The sequence below is a fragment of the Myodes glareolus genome, chromosome 26, assembly GCF_982192425.1.
Source record: "Myodes glareolus chromosome 26, mMyoGla1.1, whole genome shotgun sequence".
Classification (NCBI taxonomy): Eukaryota; Metazoa; Chordata; class Mammalia; order Rodentia; family Cricetidae; genus Myodes; species Myodes glareolus.
The window spans coordinates 40,330,482-40,351,817 of record NC_142051.1 but is presented as its reverse complement, the minus strand read 5'-3'; the positions used below and the strand labels follow the sequence as shown (position 1 = coordinate 40,351,817).

General features: G+C 42.7%; 1 protein-coding gene across 2 annotated transcripts in view; it reads left to right on the top strand.

Moving 5' to 3' along the window:
• Window positions 1–17,948, top strand: part of Slc5a8 (solute carrier family 5 member 8) — a 74,015-nt gene extending 56,067 nt beyond the window's left edge. For both annotated transcript variants that reach the window (XM_048418689.3, XM_048418688.3), the window contains exons 8-15: window positions 433–521; window positions 1,852–1,964; window positions 3,798–3,865; window positions 8,985–9,071; window positions 9,972–10,177; window positions 11,401–11,504; window positions 15,301–15,380; window positions 15,723–17,948. In XM_048418689.3, the coding sequence (XP_048274646.3) occupies window positions 433–521; window positions 1,852–1,964; window positions 3,798–3,865; window positions 8,985–9,071; window positions 9,972–10,177; window positions 11,401–11,504; window positions 15,301–15,380; window positions 15,723–15,851 (876 nt within the window). In that variant the 3' untranslated portion in view covers window positions 15,852–17,948. The remainder of the gene's footprint in view (window positions 1–432; window positions 522–1,851; window positions 1,965–3,797; window positions 3,866–8,984; window positions 9,072–9,971; window positions 10,178–11,400; window positions 11,505–15,300; window positions 15,381–15,722) is intronic.
• The last annotated feature ends 3,388 nt before the right edge of the window (window positions 17,949–21,336 follow it).

Sequence of the window (21,336 nt, the reverse complement as noted above, 5' to 3'; positions counted from 1 at the left end):
GACCATTCAGACCCAGGCCCTGCCACTGGAGCTCCTGGAGACTCCATAACGTGACATGCACTTTCTTGCAAACTTGCTGCACAACTCAAACTTAGCATCTCCTGACTCCAGGAGCCCGAGCTCCTCCAAAACTTACGTCCTAAAACCTGCTTGATGACCAAGTACCTGGGGCCTCAGAATGATGATGGACAAAATCCACATTGTTGTGCATGTAACTCCCCTGCCCCCGTATAACTGCGGGATCAGAAAATGAGGATTATTTTAAATTGGTTTTTTAATTTATTCTTTGAGAATTCAAGCAATGTATTTTGACTTCATTTCTTACCTCTCTGGAGTATATCCCATTATTTTTGGAAGAATATGAAATCGGCTAGGTATTAATTTTGTTTAGTAGCAACTAATACTTGGGTGTAAATTTTGGGATTTTTTCAGCTTATGCCTTACTTGGTGCTGGACATTTTGCGGAATTACCCTGGAGTTCCCGGACTTTTTGTGGCCTGCGCCTACAGTGGGACTTTGAGGTAACTGTGATCCTGTGAAGGCGCCATTGCTGTCAGGACGTAGGTTTAACAGTCATTGTATCCATGAAACAACCTGCAGGAAGGTTGTTAGGCCATGGCTTCAGAGGGTTCAACCCATACTCGCCTGGCTCTAGGCATTTTGACAAAGCATTCTGGTGGTGGGAGCATGCGCTGGAAGACCTTTTCCACCAAAGAGGCCAGTGCAAGGTAGAGTCTCCAGCGGTGTACTAACTGTGACCTGTTTCATCTACGCAGGCTCGATGCCCTACCTTCCTACCCTCCCCAATAACGCCATCAGGGTGCACCCCATCAAGGCATGAATCCATTCATTTTGACCTGAAAATGTCATCCCAGGCATTTCCCTATCTAATCAAGTTGACAATTAAGATTAACTTCAGAGTATCTTTCTTTTCTTATTGGTTACTGCGAGAGGTAAAGATGAATTCTGGGCATGGTCACAAATAGCCTAAAAGCAGCCAACCAGCTGCTCCATGCGCCCCTCTGTGGGTTGGCTACCTGCAGAGCCGTTCTCCTGGTATCAGGCTCTACGCTCGACGCTCGACCAGGTCCCTGCTTTCTAGCACGGCATTGCACACCCAATAGGGTCACAGTGATGATGATCACCTGATGGGGCTTGCATATTTGCTGAGTATGAAACACGAGTGGCGTCGGTCTTGGCTTAAACGCGTGAGGCTAAATCATGGTAACCTGCAAAACCAGCCTCAGAGCTCCTAATTACACGTTGAAAACCGTACATCTTCTAAACGTTTTTATGCACAAAGAAAGCATATCTTCAAGTTGGTTTGTGATAATCTGAGTGACAGGTGCAAATTCATTTTCTAGATGCAGAAGACTGTCTGGGAATTAGAAGCATTGCTGCCTCGTCCTTTACCCTTTGCTGTCAAATCTCTCTGTGTGGCCCGACTCATTCATGAAAGATAGTAGCTTCCAGAAAGAGGGTCCTACGATCATTAAGAATAAAAGAACGTGATTGTATTTCAATTGTTTTATTATTTGGTGTGCATGGGTGTTTTTGCCTGCATGCAGGTGTGTCTGTGCACTACATGCATGCAGTGCCCTCAGAGTTCAGAAGAGGGCATCAGGTCCCCTGAGCCTTAGTTACAAGTGGCTGTGACTCCGCTACTGCAGGTACTGGGAGTCGAACCCAGGTCCTCTCCAAGAGCAGTTAGCATGCTTCAACCCTGAGCCAGCGCTTTAGCCCCATCTGCCTCTATTTTAGAAGTGTCGGTTTGCTTTCTTTTTCCTCATTCCCGCTAAAAGTATCATAAAATTAATCTATTATAAACCAAAGCCTTCTCTTCTCTTGTAGCACGGTGTCCTCCAGTATTAACGCCTTAGCTGCGGTGACCGTGGAAGATCTCGTCAGACCTCACTTCAAGTCACTCTCAGAGAAGTCTCTGTCTTGGATTTCCCAAGGAATGAGTATGTGCCCGCGTTTCCTTTCCCATGACTCCATTTGGGGGAGGCTTGGCTTTGTTTTGGAGACACCAGAAATTGTCTCCTGAAGACGTTTAAGTACGTCCTAGTATGAATACCCATCCAAGAACATGCCCTTACGATGCTAAGGGGTGATGGTATCTATCATGAAGATTTGGGAACTAATTCCGACGTTTAAGATGGCATTGGTGGGTGCACATTTGTAAGCCTGGCTCTCAGAAGGCTGAGGCAGAAAAACCATGAGTTTTTGGGTAGTTGAGTTTAGTCTCAAAAAGAAAAAGACTATCTAATCGTCAAGCATCACTGAACCACAGAGGACAATGCCTCAGGATCCTCTTTGGCTGTCTCCGACAATAATTACTCATAGTAATGAGAATATTATCGTTCTCCCTCTTGCTCAAACTTGAAGCAGGTTTTGTTGTTGTTGTTGTTGTTGTTGTTGTTGTTGTTGTTTTCTATGCAGCTCGGCCTGACTTTGAACTCATGATCCTCCTGCCTCATTCTCCTGAGTTCTGAGATCATGTGTGTGACATCATACCCGGCCCGACTTTAATTCCTTTAGAAGGGTTCTATGCCGCCATTACACTGAGGCATATGTAGTCAAGGGCATCACAGACAACGTGACAGTCTGCTTGACTCTGCATGAATTATGGGCACCAAAACTCATATTGGTGACCATTCATGGCTTACTAGATTGAGAAGAATTAAGTCAAAACACTGGCAACGCTATTTAGATTTAGATTAAGCCCTACCTACATTATTACAAGAGTCCTTTTGAAGAAAACAGGTGTTTTCTTTCAGCAGAGATTGGATAATTTACATAATATTCTATGCGAAAGTATGAGTTCTGGGACAAAGAAGGCGGCGATACCCACAGCAGAAGGAATGCATTAATTTTATGATAAGAAATAGCCCATCTGTCGTTTTTCGATTTTCTTTTTCCTTTTTAATTTTGAGCATGGGAAATTATATCGGTCGATGGCTGTCAATTTTTTTTTTCCAAATGGATTTTTTTTTTAAAAAAAAGAAACAAACAAGCAAAAAACCCAAAATGCTTTAGAAGGTAATATTTCTTAATTTTAAGAGCAACATTTTCTGAAGGGAAAGCAGGAGGAGCGGACATGGGGGAGAGGGGAGGTGGGGGCTGGGAGGAGGGGGAGGGGAAGCTGTAGTTGGGATGTAATGAATGAGAGGAAGAAGATGATGATGAAGGCAACAAGGAAATTATCAAAGAAAATGAAGGTGAAGAGAAAATCCCCACCAGTTACCAGCCGGTGGTGTGTCGAGAACTTCTGTAAAGCCGTTTGGAGGAAGGAACGTGGCACATGATATGGATTAATGTGACCTTTCTCTGCTAGTTTACCTGGGAAGGTGTGGGTGTTGCTGACCACAGGTCGGTGTGGATTACCACTTCCCAGAACAAAGGAGCGCTGAGAGTCAGAGGCTCCCATTCTGGAGTCCTGAGCCGAGCCCCACACCTCCCTTTATAGACAAATGTTTGTGGGGGATTAAATCAATAACACAATGGTGCTAAATTTTAAATCCCCTGTAGTTAATTCCAGGGATTCCTTTCTTACATAACCCTCTGTTGTGATTAATCCCGGGCACAGTATAAGGGCTTTGTTTGTCTTCTTTGCACCCCGTTGGTCTGATAGGAAAACGCCTTTTTGCCTTGTCTTGCTGGCTTTAATGTGTGTGCTGTTCTCATCTCAATGGCATTATCCACTTTGACTCCAAGGTGTGGTGTTCATTTTATTGCGGACCGCCATCCTTTGGGTTGACATGCATGCGTATACTGTCTTTTGTATTGTCCCGTAGGTGTGCTGTATGGAGCACTGTGTATTGGGATGGCTGCCGTGGCGTCGCTGATGGGAGCCCTGTTACAGGTAAGCTGAGTCTGAAGCTGGTGTTGCAATCACTAAATTATTAGTTTAAACATTCAGAGATGACCTTCACACTCTCTCTTTAGCTACACTTGTACGCATCAAGGAGCAATGGCTGCATTTTAAATCTCAAACAATGCATCTTTTCTTCTTTTACTTACATGTGGGTGGATATGCCTGCTTGTCTGTATGTGTACCATGTGTGGGCATATACCCACAGAGGTCAAAGGGCACCAGAAGCCCTGGAGCTGGTGTTAGATGCAGTTTTGTTAGCTGTCTGATGTGGGCGTTGGCTACAGAAACTGAGTCCTCTGTGAGGTCGTAAGCACTCTCAATTGCTCAGGCATTTCTCTAGCCCCTTATTTTTAATATTTGAAAGATATCATTTCAGATAATTACAGGTTTATAGGAAATTAAAACCATATATATATATGTATGTATAGAAATGGGGTATGGCGCATATATAGCTGGATGTAGGTTTAGACAAGGGGGAGACTACCCCACATCCCGAGGCTGAGGTCTGGATGGAGACTCTTCTAGTCCGTTGGTCCTCTGTCCCTGATTGTATCTGGCTCATGACACTGGTGCCTCCCACCGAGCATGTACAGCACTGGCAAGATAAAGTGCTCCAGGCATGGCTGCCAGGTGTCTTTGGTGCGGAGTAAACAGGAAGTGAGGGGCCGTTCCCCCCAAGAAAGTCAGTTACTCAGACCACACCAAATCCTCAGATGCAAAGACTTAAGGTCGGAAGGCATAAGTAAGCGAGCGAGAGAATGTTGACATTCATTTCGTTTATTTTCAGTTTTACAGAAAGACTTCAATTTGTTGGGGAGAATATACCGTGTAAAACTTATTTTATGGTCCATTTTTTAAAACCGAGTTTATTTTTTCTTTGAATTTACTTTTCAACAGAAAAACTTTTCCTCAGTTTGGTTTTTGCACAATCTCACTCATGTATAATGTATATTCTGATTATTGTAGCCTTGAATCTCTATTACTATTTCCCCTCCTTAGAAGTCTCCCCTCCCACATTCATGATTTGTTGTTATTATTGGTTCTTTCTTTTTGTGTTTTAGAGACTGTATTTAATTAGAATCATGTGTGTGACCACAGGTATGGAATTATGTGCTGGAGCCAGGTGGGCTCCTCAGCGAAGACAGTTGTGGGCTCCGCAATCGCAGACCATGACTGCCCCTCCTCCCAAACCCATCTGTAACTAGCTCCTAGCAGAAAGGGTTAGGGGCCTGTAAGCTTGTCCCAGATCTGTGATTGTTGACAGGTTCGTTGGTACCCACTCACTTAAGTTCCCAGCAGGCCATTCTGAGAATGCCAAAGACTGTTCTTTATCCGTCAACAGAAAGGTGCTTGAGATTTGACAGACTTCCAAGTGCAGGGGGCTTCTTAGTGACTAACGCTCTTCAGAGTCAAGAGGTCAAGCATGAGCCTTACCATGGTTCCGAGATAGTGACAGCCACAGGCCCATCAAGGTGGCTATGACTGTGAGCCACTTAGTGCTGTGTTACAACCCTATCCTGGGAATTCCAACCCTCTTCTGAGGATTTCCAGGAGCTAGTCTCAGCAGACCCGACTTTTAGAAACCATCACCAAATTTACTCTTACCAAACTCTCTTTATGAAAGAGGACAATTAGCAACTAACATGGGTTGAATACAGGCATAAAAAAACACAGAAGGATAGTCCAAAGTTTGAGGATGGTCCCTTGACAGAGATTCTTATGATCAGCTGACAGTGACATCCGTCGGCCACCTGTCTTTTAAGGGGGTGTAGAACTCTAGGATGACTCTGAGGCCATTTCTGACAACTCTGAGGCTATTTCTGAGGCCTCTCAGCAGTAGTGCCCCCCCCCGGGAACCAAGGACTTCACAACTACACATGCACATACTGGAATGTTGGGGATTTTCCATCTCCCTGTGTCCTTGTGGATGTTCTCCAGATAGAACTCAGTTATTGGAATTGGGGCAAGATAACCCTTAGGCATTGACTTAGTTCCTCAGCCTTGGTCAGGGAATATCGACTCAGTTCCTTGGATATGGATAGGATGACTCACAGATGTTTCCCCCTTACCCCGCCTGATCTAGCAACCACTCTCTCGCCGTGGCTAAGAAGAATCAATGCTAGTAGCCCTTTAAATTAGCCAATCCTAATGTTGGAAAAACAACTCCCAGACCCCCCCCCCTTGTTTCTGTAGCTTTTTACTTTAAAAGTAGCCTGTACCAGCTATTCAGAGTCTTTTTGGCTTCTCGAATGCTGAAAAGACCCTGTCACGACAGAATTAAATCCTCTTGCTTTTACATCAACTGTGGTGTGAGAGTGGTCTCTTGGGGCGACTCCTCCTTGGTGATTGGACTTCAGGGTCCAACAGGGGCAGCTAGGATGAGCTACCTGCTTGAGAAGTGGGCCTTTCTTGAACAGTTAATGGGGGAAGAAGTTTTGTTTTTGTTTTGAGGGTGCTGGTTGATTTCAACATCCAGCATCCACAAACATTCAGAGTGATCTCTGCTGATACCATGGTGGAAGGAGCTACCTTACTGTTGTGCCTTGGTGACTGCTTGTTTCCTATAATGTCTCCCGATATACTGCCTAGCAGGGAGGAGCCTTGGCAGTGTACAGTCTCAGTTCCTCATTGACCTTTGCTGATATGGGTGTGCGAATGTGTTTTCCTCCATCATCTGCCCTGTGATTGATGACTCCTATTGTGACTGACTTCTCTGGACTATATGGCGACATCATCTAGCAAAATCATCCTAACCTCAAGCCTAACCAGTAACTCCTTGCTGTATTACTTACTAAGGTCGCCTTGTCTGATTTATTGTTTGTTTGTTTTGTTTTAATTTCTCAAGACATGGTTTCTCTGTGAAATAGCCCTAGCTGTCCTGGAACTAACTCCCTTATAGACCAGACTGGCCTCGAACTCACAGAAATCCCCCTGCCTCTGCCTCCCAAGTGCTGGGATGAAAGGTGTGATCCACCATGCCCAGCAAAGGTCTTTTTTGCTAATAGATTTTTTAAAAAAGCATCTTCCTTATTTCTATAAACGTGACTCCCAGATCATGTTGTCATAACTGGCTTCATGGCCTTGTGGATATCTTTTCACACCTCACAGTGAAGTCTGTCTCACATCCTGTGACTTTTGAGAACAGATCCCCCATCACATCCCTACTGAGAATAGATACCCATCACATCCCTTAGCCCACATCCTTCTCATATATCACTCTCTTTCACAGTGTCCACACATTCTCCAGTCACAGTGTAGACTTTAAGGAATCATTTGAATCAACAATCCAGTACATGTCTTCTAACATTTCCCAGGTATACTCTCTGATTCATTTGTTCTGTTGTGTCAAACCTCTTGGTGGAGAAATCACCGTGCTCACATTCTGTAATGGTTCTTTTTACATTTTAGTTGACATATAAAACTGCATATTTACGGTGCATAAAATCATGTTTTAATACATGTGTGTATTTTACTGCATTAAAATGTGATTAAGTATATCTATCTCCTTTTTGTATATTTATCATTTTGCAGTGATGAAAACATTCAAAATCATTTCTTATAGATTCTTTGAGACTTATAATCCATTATCACTCCCCATCGTCACTCTCGTAAACATTAGCCCCTCACAACTTATTTCCCTTAAAAATTTATAACGTAATACCCAATCAGCTAACCATTAGCTTTTATCCTGCTCAGTCTTCAAAACTAGACTTTAGGTTATTGAAGTTGTTAGGTTATTAAGAGCATATATCTCCTGGAGCATTATTTGCATTGCCTCACGTTTCATATCGCAAATCTTTTTCAGTCTCCTGGCTTTCGTATCTCCATCTCAAAGAAAAGATTCCAAATAGATTTTACATCGTTCTCTGTGCCAGTAGATCAATTAATTTAAAACCAATTTTCAATCTAATTAAATCCTTATCAGATCCAGTCAGGGATGCGCATGAATTTTATTGTTATCTCTGGCCATTTTGTAGTGCCTGTCCGCAGTCTTGTTCGGGGAATATTTTGAGACCATCAGCGCATGAAACAGAGTGGTGATTTGCAGAACAAAGCTGAGAAGGGGTGTCTCGATTTATGCGCTCACAGAGGTGCTCCAATGGTTCATGACTCTTTGTCTTCCTTGCATTGTGATGCCTTTTTTTGGTTTGTGTGTGTGTGTGTGTGTGTGTGTGTGTGTGTGTGTGTGTGCATGTGTGTATATGTGTTGGGGAGGGGTTCTCATGCATGTGTGTGTAAACTGGAAGGTCATTGGCTGTTTTCCTCAGTTGTGCCCCATCTTGTTTTTTGAGACAGGATCTCTCACTGAACCTGGAATTGATTAATCCAGTTAGCCTGGCTGGCCAGCAAGCCCCATGATCCCTCCTGTCTCCGCTTCCTCTACACTGGGATTAAAGCCATGTGATTGCCACATCTAGGTTTTGTGTGTGTGCCTCAGACTCAGGTGCTTGTGAAGCATTTTATAGATGGAGCTATTGTCCCAGCCCCTTTTGTTATCTTTAAAAATAGTTTTTTCAATTGTGTACGTGTGTGTGTGTGTGTGTGTGTGTGTGTGTGTGTGTCTGCGCGAATATGTGGATGTAAGTGGAGGTGCCCATCGAGGCTAGAAAAGGGCGCCTGGTTCCTCAGAGCTGGAGTTAGAGCTGTCGTGAGCAACCTGCTGCAGGTTTTAGGAAGTGAATTCAGGTCTTCTGCACCCTTAACCATTGAACCATCTCTCCAGCCTTTTGTTGCCTATTTGAGGGTACCCGAAGGGACAGGCGAGCCAATTGTGGTGGCGTACATCTTTAATCTCAGCCCTTGGGAGGTGGAGACAGGAGGATCCCTGTGAGTTCAAGACCAGCCTGGTCTATATAGTGAGCTCAACAGCCAGGACTAGAGATGACCGTGTCTCAAAACAAACAAACACCCAAAGGAACAGAAGACACTTAAGATCGAGAAACAGAACTTCCCAGGTGTCAGTGACCTTCATCAATGACAAGATTGCCATGAATAAAATTATGATTTATTTTTCTCGAGGAGTTTAATGCCTACCCTGATGAAATTGCTTGGAACCTTGTGCTCGGGTTTGAGATTTCTAACTGTTGATTTTGTGTTCGTTTTGCAGGCAGCGCTCAGCATATTTGGCATGGTTGGTGGGCCACTTCTGGGCTTGTTTTCTTTGGGCATGTTAGTCCCCTTTGCCAATTCGACGGTAAGTATAGCTAATCGACATGGCAAAAGGTTACTTTTCCAGCTACGTTCTTTCCCTTCGCTGTAAAGACACGGTCGCGTTGAGGTCTGCCATTAGTTACTTGTCTTGGGGTCTGAAATGACTCATTTTGACTTTGACAGAGTGTACGGTGAGGAACTGGGCATTGAAGACCCTTAGCAGGTCTTGCATGTAGGACGCTAAATAGAAACTGTCAGAACCACGCAGTGCAATTTAAATGCTCAGAATGTAAACAGACCAACATCTCTTGCTTGTTTTACATTATTGCCCTTCTTAGAATTGAGTATCTAGGCTTTAAGGAAGGAGAGCAACAGGCTTAGAGTTAAAGAATGTTTTCGGTCAGAGCACAGCAAAAAGAGGCAATCAGATCGTTGCCATCATGACTACACAGTTTGTTCATTCGGCACTTCAAGCCATAACTTCTCTATGTCATTCTAGTCCTGAGGAGGTGAATGTAATTGGGAATATTTTTTTGGAAAGAGGCAACATCACTGCTATTTTCTCTAAACATGTCTGCGTCTGGAATTGCAAAATTGTGTTTAGAATAAATAAAATCCAAAATGACTTCTCTGAAAACCAACAGGAAGTCCATTTCCCCCATAGGAGGAAGTTCTGAAAAGACCTAGAAAGTATGTAAGTAATGTCAGACATTTATAGCACAGTCATTGGTTAGATAAAGAGGGAATGAGGTTCGTGAGTGTCTAAGACTCTGGGCAGAGAGGCCAGGGATCTGTGGTGACCTTGAAAAGAGGCAGAGACACCGTAAGGGAGGGGAGTCAGGTAGGGGACTGGCCAATTTGGCTTTGACCATTTCGAAACTGACTGTAACTCATGCTAAATCCACCTCAAAGAGAACGATGTTATCTTTCTCTTGTTTTCCAGGGAGCGTTCGTAGGTCTGTTGGCTGGATTCGCCGTTTCTTTATGGGTAGGAATTGGGGCTCAGCTTTACCCTCCGCTTCCTGAGAGAACCTTGCCGTTGCCCCTGGAAGTCCGTGGCTGTAACATCACACACAATGGGTCAGACTGGATATCGACCACAGAAATGCCTTTTTCCACAAGTGCTTTCCAGATACACAACGTGGAAAGGTATGAGCTTCTGTCTTCACGTTCTGTCTTCCTGTTACCTGTGCCAAGCAGGGGACTCCAAGTGTTCCGCTTTTATTTTTTTTTGTCTTATGTATAACACTGCTTTTTTTCCTAACCCTGAAATGGATATTCCCCTGCGACTTGCTTACTCCTACAGTAGAAGGACAGCACGTGGCGCAGCTGAAGACTCAGGGAGACATCTCGTGGCTGCCTAGGCAGGGTTTTAAGCTTCCTGGATTAAGTTGGCATTCTTTTAAGTTCCTAACAGTTGATGAGCGCATCTCCGTGATTTCAATTTTAATTCTCATATGGTTAATGAGTTGACTACCCTTTAATATAGTTATTGGGCATCCAGATATCTATTTTTGTCACTTGCCTTTTGAGAACTGTTCCAATGTTCAAAATATTTTGCCTTTTTATTTCTTTTTTACTTAGGAGTTGGTGATATATTCTTTATTCAAAATATGTTTTGAAAATATTTTTTTTCTCAATCAATAAATTTCATTTTTACTGTTTGCCAAGCTTTTTTTTTTTGTAAGAAATCATGGCTTATCTTTGTCTATATCGTTAGTCTTTTGTGGTCTTGTTGAGGAAATCATTGCCTACTTTGATGTCAAAAAAATGTCCTAATTTTTTTTAAGATGGTCTCTTTGTGTAGACCTGGCTGTCCTGGAACTCACTCAGTAGACCAGGCTGGCCTTGAACTCCAAGATCCACCTGACTCCAGAGTGCTGAAATTAAAGATATACATCATCATGTCTGGCTATTTCTCTAATTTTCAAATTAAAAGTTGTTTTAGTCACCTGTCAGGAATAGCGCAGGATGTTGATTTGATTACTCGTTGGTTATTTATACATTTCAAGTAAAGATTACAAGAAAAAATAAAAAAGGATTTTGATGGGGCTATGCACTGTCTTTGTGTTGCCAGGGTCCCACAGAAACCTGCCTATGCCAGGCTGCAGTGACTTAGGTGACTGTGGCCTCATGCTTTATGATTCTCCCAAGCCAAGGAATGATGGTACCTTATTCTTGCAATATTTAAAGTCCTTTTTCATGCACATAGTCAAAGTGAAGCCATATTTTAAACTCCTAATTTAATACAGATCAGACCAGTTAATTATGGCATTAAAAGTGGCTAAAAATCACATCCTTACTTTCAGGATAATTGATAAACACACTTGTTGCTGTTATATTTATTTAGTTATATTTTTGGTATCTTTCAGGACTCCGCTGATGGATAATTGGTATTCACTATCATATTTGTACTTCAGTACTATTGGAACATTGGTAACATTGTTAGTGGGGATGCTTATCAGTTTACCAACAGGTAATTATCATAATATTTTTTTCTATTCACTTTTATAAATACAAGTTTCCCATGTTTGATTTACAGCTCTTTAGCACTTTACTGTGATTCTCTTAATGATTTAAATTAACTTTTAAAATTTTACTCATGGAGTATTTGAGAGCCTGAACTTAAGGCAGAAGAACTTAACCCAGTGCTATCATAATATTGATTCTGCCATTTAATAGCTACCTGGATTCAGTCAGGATACACTAAGTAGTCTGCTCTGAACCTTAGCCTTGTTATGCGGAAAATGAGGAAGAAGAAGACAGGTCGCTGTAAGATCACACTAATGTGCACGAGAACACTGAACCACATAGCTGCTCGTTACAAAGGGAGAGCCGTGTGCCCATCTTGATGACATCTTTCTACCAGGCTGTCTCCATTGTCTACTACAGATTCATTCATTGTAAACACCAAAGATGCACACACACGTAACGAGCCATAACTATAATGTTCATGTGGGACCATAGTAGAAAGCCTTTGAAAATGTTCGTGAAGAGTCAAGTTCTAATCATCAGTTGCTAATGCACAGAGCGTAAGCTTGCTACCTGGAATGGAGGTTTTATCCTGAGATTTTATTTTGTTCTCACTGTGGGTGTGTTCCTGCCCCCCTTCCTGTGTTGTCCTGTCCCCCCACAACTTCCCACTTATGTTTGTGCCTCTAGTTGATTTTGACCTTTCTAATAATTTTTTTATTTAAGTTTCATTTTACATTCCAACCACAGCTCTCCCTCCCACCTACCCTCTGGCCCCCCTCGCCTTCCTTCCCCCTCCAATCCACCCATCTACTCCTCCCAAAGGGTAAGGGCTCCCATGGGGAGTCAATAAAGTCTGGCCCATTAGGTTGAGGCAGGACCAAACCCCTTCTGCCTATATCAAGGCGGAACATGGCGTCCCACCACAGGGAATGGGTTAGTTTATTTTTAAATCAGTTAATATTTTTATTTGTATGAATGTTTTACCTGTGTACATGTAATTAATTGCATGACATGTTTGCTTGGTGCCCACAGGGGCCAGAAGAAGGTGCCTTATCTTTCCTTACTTGTGATTCTGAGCCACCATGTGGGTGCCGGACACCACATCCGGGACCTCTGCAATAGCATCTCTCCCACCCCCATGTTTATTCCTTTAGCTGAGTGGATCCATCGTATACAGCACATTCTTGAGTAGGACAGAGAGGAAACAAGGTTTTGAAAAATTCACATGTCTAAGAAATGACTATGCTTGACTGCTAATTTGAATATGAGTCCTATTCTCAAACATCTTAATCTCTCCTCTCTTCTGAGTGCCAATGACAGGCGACCTGCTAATCTTTCCAATGGCGGCACGTTTTTCAACGACCTCTTGCCCTATGACCCTTTAACTCTGAAGTCTCATATCTTGCCATCCTGGGCATTTCCTTAAGCTAACCTTTTGTAATTTCTTGCTATTTTCTGTTTCATCCTTCTGGAAACTCCTGTTTGTCAAATGTTTACATCTAAGGAAGCTTTTCTTTCATTTTCTTGTCTTTTCTTTCCTACTTCCCTTCTCTGTCTTTTAGGTCTAATCTATGAATATCTTTTTCCCAATTACTTTTCCGACAATTCCCAAAGAAGCGTTTGGTGTGGTTTGAGAATGGACTGTAGGGGAGGAGGGCAGGTAGATGTCCACGCGAGAGGTGCATATCGATTCAGATTATCGTGAACGGGGATTGAGGGTTGGTGGAAGTGCGGGCTCCAAACCCCTACTCCCTCCCACATGTATATCCATAGCAGCCAGCTCAGGGGAAGGCAACACTGCCCACCTTATGGTTACCCAGCTATCCCACAGGTTGTCCAAACACGTGGTGTTGCCGCTTGGTTTGCACTACCGCAAGCTGGCAGCCTTTGGTGTATCTGACTGGCATTGTTGACTTTTGGCATCCAGGTAGCCCTGCTTTCAATCTTATCACCTCTGGGTTGGCAACGATAATGTTTGCCCTCCCTTTCCAGAAGGATCGTGCTTTTCTCTTAGAAAGTACTAACTTAGTAGCACCGTATTACTTAATCTGTTTGGAGAGGTACAATTAATTCTCACAAATTAGCCAGTTGTTCACATCCGAACCACATCTGTACTGTTTCCTTGTATTCTTATCCTTGACTCTCATTACCCCCTCCTGCTTTCTCTCCCTTTTAAAGAAACCGGGCATCAGCGTGCTCCTGCTGGCATTCCCTTTTCTTTTCATTAGCTGCTTTAATTTCGTTAACTGCATGCAGTGGTGTTCAGGAGGGCGGACCTCTAGTTGAAAAACAAGCAAGCAAAATCACGTTCACTTAATTGATTTCATTAGTGAGCCATTCTTCCCCCTCTGCTACGGTGTGAACCTTGAAAAAGATTTTGAAACATACACTTCTGATGGTCTTTAAAACAAACTGTAGAATACTAGAGCTCTCTAAGAATCCAGATGGACACCCTTCACTGGCAGTCAGCTCCATTTGACTCTTTGCACTGAATTTATTTGTTTGTTTTGGTCAATAAAACAGGGGTGGGTACTATAGTAATCCTCAAACTTTAGCAGACTTAAAAATCACCTTGAAGAGAGGCATCCATGGACCTACACAAGAAGATGAAAAAGATAAGATCTTCTGAGTAAACTGGAAGCATGGGGGTCAGGGATGAGGGTAGAAGGGGAGAGGGGAGGAAGGGGGAGTGGAGAAAAATGTATAGCTCAATAAAAATTTAAAAAAAATCACCTTAGAAATCAGGCAAAATCAAGAGTTCAGTGGTCCTGCCGTTCCACTTCGGTCTGTCCAAGCTGAAGGGCAGGGGTCTCAGTTTTAAGTACATCCCTCAAAGATATAGTAGATAGTGGTGGTTTGAGGACCACATGCATGATTCTCAAGAGCATCTTAGTTGGTTCACCAAGACAAAATAAAAAGAAAGAAAAGAATGAAAGTCAGATAGACAGACAGAAAACAAGCAAGACCAAATCAAAAGATTGGTTTCTAAAACAAAACCTTAGAGAAGACGATTCGTACAAAACAGCAGTGAGCATGCAGTATTTGCTTAACTCAGTCAGCAGTTCACAGTTTCTCCACTCACATAGCTATTCATAATTACAAAAGTCAGGAAAAGTAGGTGTACTGGCAGAGGCAGAGGGGCATGGGGCAGAGGGGTAAGGGACAGAGACAGAAGGGCAAAGGGGCAGAGGGTCGGAATGGCAGAGGAGAGGAGTAGAGAGAAGGGCAGAGAGGCAGAGACAGAGGGGCAAAGGGGCAGAGGAGCAGGGGGGCAGAGTTGGAGGGGGAGAGGGGCAGAGATAGAGACAGGGGCAGGAGGGAGGGGGGCGGGGAGAGGGAGCAGGGGCGCAAAGACTGGCAAAGGGATAGAGGGGCAGATGCAGAGGCAAAGGGGCAGGGGGCAGAGGTGGAAGCAGACAGTTTACCACTTTATGGGCGGGTTGTGTGGGTAGCTCTTCCTACTGTTACCAGGATAGTCAGCTCTTCATCCGAGTGGCACCAAATGACACAGTTGAGTTTGAATTGGGAGCCTTCATCTCTCTGCATCTATTTATCTATGTGGATGTTGTAAGATTCATATTCATCAGCTAGACTCTGGTAGGAGCTGAGAGCTAGGGACAGGGAATGGTGGCTGGACCTTCAGAACCTTCAGGACCTTCAGGACCACTTTCAAGGTCTTCTTTGCATTTGATGTGCATATAAAGCAGAGTGTTCTTAAGCCAAAAGCCTGCATGATTGGGGGGTCCCATTGCCATACGTGTCTGCGTAACAGTGTAAATAATGTGCTTGTTTTTCAGGAGGAAGAAGACAGAATTTGGACCCCCAATTCTTACTAACCAAACAGGACTTTTTATCCAATTTTGATGCTTTTAAGAAAGTAAGTTAGGTTTTGGTTATCTTCAATTAGGAAAGTGGGGTTTTAAGCACTGGAATAGAATACCAGTTAGTCCCCAGCCTCTTTCCTGAACAGGCACACAGCGGGATGTTTCTGCGCCTCTATCTACAGGTGTATAGTTAATAGATAGGAACTATTGAGAGAATGTATGGGTACCCATAGCCAAGGTGTCTAATATACACCATCCATCTTCTGCTGGTTTATGTTGGTTGGCTATCACTCTGTCAGGAGATAGGAGAAATGAAAACCCTAGTAACAATTATCTGTCATTGAACAAATTGAAGTTTCCTCCTGAAGAACTTTTCCATGTAACTTTCTTTTCAGGAGAATCATGTTTTGAGCGATAAGTCACATCCATATATGGAAGATGGTGGAATTGATAACCCCGCCTTCAACCACATTGAACTGAACCCCACGGACCACAGTGGCAAGATCAGTGGGACTCGCTTGTGAAGCATTTCAAGGCTAGAGGCTATGTTATCATGTCTGTCTTTTTTTTTTTTAACGTGTTTTAGGATAATTGGATCAGATCATTTTTTTGCCCATCACAGCTGTTTTGGAAGACTTATTTTTGTAAAAGCTAAGTCCCAACTTGGTTTATTTTCCACACTGATTTATCGATGCTACACTAGAGTTGTTTCAATATCCACATATTCCACATATTCGATATCCACATATTCAAAATGAGACAGTTTTGAATGTTATGACTACATACATGTCTGAAAGGCAAATATAGGCACACACATGTGATACTTGGTGACCAAAGGCATATTCTTACATTTGGGACTTATTTGGTGCTTGTATATAAATCCTGGGATATCAACTAGAATCTGGACAGAGAATTCTTGCCTCCCCCTACACATTCGGTTTCTAGGCAGCCGTGAAATGACCAATAGAGCCTGCCTGTCATCTTTACCTCTGGATCAACCCATGGTGGAACCTTGCTACCAAGTCTGCATCTGGAATGGGGTAGACAGAAAGATCCTGCCTAGGAGACAATAGGGACCCAAGAATCACGATCATCTTTAATACACTCTTGTGCCTATTTTTCCCACTGAGATCCCTGGTTATTGGCCAATTATATTGCCCGTTTTAGGCTATCCACTGTCTACCATATACTTCCTTCTTGATTTCTGTCCCATAGGTCTTGCTTTTGTTGGGCACATTGTCCAGGCTTTACTGTTCCAGCTTCCTAGGCTTATGTATGTCTTGAGACAACCAGTATGAATCATGTCACCTCTGTCCCTCATTCACCATGTGCCAGCTTATAAATTATATATGCCCTTTCATCTGGTACTGACTAACATATACATCATGTAAATTTGGTGATTCAAGAATATCGCATATTTAAAAACAATAAAGTCCCATGGGGTCAGATAATTGCTTTTTGTGCTGTTAAGTTGAGCTAATTCATATATTTAAAGAGCTAAATTTCATAGGTAAATCCTACTTTTCTTTTCATCTGTCCAAGACTTATCAAATACGTGCTTTGTTCTGTCTTCTAAGATTTCAAACAATAGTCCCAACATTCTTAGCCACTTATTTGGCTATGTTCATAGCTACCACTTGCATTAAAGAATTTCATCAATAACTTATTTTTCTACAATACCCACATTAGATATTGTTTAAAAGAGTTAAGAAGTTTTCACATTTTTAAAATAAAAATATTGACATTTTAAAAATAATTTATAATTTTATACATAATTTTTGGTTAGTCATATTTAGACAGTCATGCTTTGTACATTTTAACTGACATTAAAAACTAAAATATTAAAAAATATTAGCATTTATCTGAAGGAGAGAGATTTATATACCATTTAAATCAACTATGTATTTGTGTATTTCTTATGTATATAGATCTATTTTTGATCACCGTGTTTGTAAACAAAAATCAAGTTTTGTGACTCTTTCTTGTAGTATTCCAATGAGCAGGGTCATATAATCATATATGTAGTCTTATATAACTATGATTTGAAGAACAGTTATTTATTAAATGATTCTGAATGCCTGTGTATGTGGAATGCTTCAGGTTTGGCAGTGAGAATAAGTTTATTTGAATAACTTTTTCTTTGATTTGATTGTCCAGAGATTATGCAATGTGTTCTTCATGAGAAATGATATTCCGGATGATTTTTATCAGCTTCCTGTAATACAAAGCATATCCTTGTGACATTTGGGACTATCAGGGTTTTACTTTTACAGACACACAGGGTGCCAGATAGAATTCTTAAAGTAAAATGATGTTGGCATGACCCAAACAGTATTTTGTAGAGAGCTGTGTGATGCCACGCCTTACAGGTGGCACTGATTCTCACCTTCTACCTTTCCAACGGTGAATGCTCTCAGATGTGTAACAACTCCATATATGGCTAACGCTAAAGATCTGGCTTGCTTCCGCGTTTCTGGACCTAGCTGCGTCTCCCATGTGGCTTGCTGGGGTTGGCTACCCAGAGGTTATTTAAGCTGCAGACTGGCTTTTCCCCTGGGCGAGAGGTAGCGAGAGGGTGAGAAGATTATTCTAAGGTCTTGAATAAACCACAGTTAAGAAGAGTCCGGTGTTGTGTCTTCATTGCTGATAAGGCAGATGCGACAGTATTTGTTTAAAACCCTTTTAAAATTTGAGACAAATCTAAATATGGCTGAGATGTCGGCATATTATAATATAAAGCAAATAATCTTTTCTTGGTTATATTGAATCACAAAAACCTTAAAGGAAGGAAAAAAAACCATACAAGTTATCTGTCACTATCTTTTGCTGCTGACATATATGTCTTTGAATTTGCCCTGAATTCCATTTAATGATGGTCTAGGCATTGGGCCGTCTACCTCACAGACATGTGAGCGGGAAGGATCAGAGCTTTGACACAATAGGACTTTATTAATTCAAATCATTTGAGGCAAAAGCAATTGACTAGCTTTGGGCGGCTCTCCTTTCCCCACCAAAGAAAACAGTTGGCGGGGGAGACTGATAGTGTGTGTCGCCCGAGACACTGCAGACACGCTAATACTGATGCTCTGTAGATGTCAATAACTGGACGTTTCTATCTGAAAAATACCACTAGCTTGTGGAACATTGTCATGAAACCACATAGTTTCAGAGAAGTCTGAAAATGCTAAGACAGTTTCACAAATAGGGGGCGTTTAGTCCAATCTTAGGTCATCTCAGCTTCTCCATGTGGTGTCTAATTTGGTCACATGCTGGGAAGGTCTGAAGACACACTAGGATGATATGAGATGCATGGCAGTTAAGGTCTCCTAATTTCGCTTCATTTATGACAAGCCCAGGGGATGCAGTTTGTTTCATTAGACGAGGGAGCATCTGAGGAGCGTGTGCAGGACCCCCGACTTCTTCGCACCACTAACAACCCAGCCACCTGAGTGCATGACCGTACAGTTCTTAAAAATGCCCTTAATGCATTTAGAATTAACTTTTGTTCCATGCCTGTGAAATTTTGGGGTAAGTTGAACATTTCTACATAAAATACGGTTACAAATCCAATTCTTTGAATTAACTGATTAAAATTTTCATAAAAGTCTTTGCGGTTGTCTGTTCTTTGAATAAGTGTCTGACTGAATATAAGGAGTGTTACCTGCCTTTATTATTCCTGCCCTATTTATTCCATAAAGGGCTCTCTTGAACTAAATGCTGTGAATAAATCAGAACTGAAAGCAAATGACCTTGAACAGTTTTGTCTTTGAGGACCATTTTATATTTTAATGAACGAACATGAAATGCTATGGTTTACATGTTGGCTGACTATACCTCAAAACAGCCATGACTGAAAGCTTGGCCCACAGGGTGGCACACCTAGGGAATGCCTGCGTCTGTTGGAAGTGGGGTCTGAAGCAGGTCTTCATATCACAGGCAGCCATGCCCTCTGACGTGATTGCTGAATGCCCCTTGTCTCTGCTGCACTCACGGTCTGACTGCTTCTCCCATGTTCCAGTCATGATGAGTGAGCTTCGTCAGAGTCAGAAGCACAGGGTCACTTTAGCGGTGCTGTGAACTTTGGGATCTGCGAGCTCAACCAACCTTTGAAAAGACTGAGTTGACTCAGATCCACCCCATCAGCGATCTGCTGGGGCAGGCGATGGGGCCCTTCTGCGGACCCAAAGCTGCAGGATCTCCACGACACAGGCAACAGCAGGAGGGGTTCCAGGGAGGGCGTCAACAGTGTAGCAGAACCCAGAGGTCCCAAACCAGACTGGTGACTTTGCAATGAACACTTGCAAGTAAAGATATTTGGTTTAAAAAAGAAAAAGATTTCATCGACTCAGATATTTCATTGTAGCAATGTGAAGCCCACTAACACAAAAAGAAACAAAACCAAGTGGACCAGGGCTAGAATTCAGTGGAAGAGCTTTGTCTAGCATGCAAAAGGTTTGATCCTACATGGCAACACCCATAAAACATACAACAAGGACCAACTTTTCTGTATCAACTTCAATTTTTAGTGGATAAAATTTAAAAATCAGTGCAAAGCATTGTTGGTACCAGCAGGACATCAGGCTAGAACTGGAAACACCAGATCTGCGAATGTCCCTCTTCTTGAAGGAAAGTTTGAAAGTTAACAATTTTATCTCAAAACTATACTTTGTGGGAATAAAATTAAGTGGCCGGTCAAGCGAAAGAAAGTTTAGGAACAAGCGGTGACTGTGGCTTCTACCCAGCTGCCTGACTTGGGAAAGCGTCCTGCAAGCAGATGGCCAAGATTCCTCTTTGGCAAGAACCTTCCTCTTCTTTAGCCACTTCTGGTTGGTTAACTGAGGTACCCACTTAGTCCCTGCCCAGTGGCTGGGTGAGCAAAATTCCAGTTTTCCCAAGAGGGGAATTCCATACGACCTTTCATTCTGAAGGCTAGATTAGATCTTTTCCATTCAAATTCATCAGACCAAAGACTATTTTGAAAAGTTCCGCTTTTATCATTCATTCCTATTTCACAAGCTCTTATTTCCTCATCTTAAAAAGGCCTAAGAGAAATCGCCTCTGGGTCTCTTCTCTGACCCTTTGCGCTCCTTAATTGCTCCCAGAAACAAGGAGTGACCATCCCCCAGTTTGAGTGAGGGATTAGTCCTCAGACTGAGTGACAAGCATGGGCTTTCTCCATTTGGGGGCCACTGCTTGAAAGATGTAGACGCCACCACCTGGGGCACATTATCTTTCTGATCTCCATCACTCCACCCCAGGCTCACTCATCCCTCGTCCCTCACACCTGGGAAAATCCACCCTGCCACAGGGTTGTCCAATTGCCTGGGGGAGCTCTCCGTAATAGGGCATGTGATCAGTCCTTGGATTGTTACAGGTTTCTGTTCAGATGTCACCCTCCATCTCAACTCTTTCTAGCCACTTCCTCTCCTTAGCTTTCATTGGTCACTGTGGTGCTCAACTTTCTCTTTCTAGAGCAAATACCCAGGTTAAATAAGAGGCACATTTTGCTACACAGATTTCAGTCCATGTTTTGGGCTTGTGTCAAGGCAGGATATTATAGCTGGAAGTCCACTGTCAAGCAAGCTGTCCTTCTCATGATGGAGAGGAAGCATGGGTGTGTGCGTGTGTATATATATAAGTACGTGTGTGCTCATGTGTATGTGCATGTGTGTATGTATGTCTATATTGGCTTTGTGTGTGTGTGTGTGCTGGTTTCTGACAATACTCTCTTCAAGAGCACATTGCCTAGTAGGAGCCACTGTGCTGGGACAGATGGTAGGAACCACACAGGGGACACTACTGCAGGCCTGCCACCTATGCAAAGCCACTTGTGACTGATCATGCCCCCAGATGCAGCAGGCAGGCTTGTTATAAGACTTAGCAGTAAACCGATTCTGCTATTCATGAAAACACCAGGGGTTGTAACATCATCCTATTACCACAAGTGTAAAATTCTGAGATTCAGTATTAGGTAAACTCCTGATGCCACACAGTTTGTTTCTCTGGGTA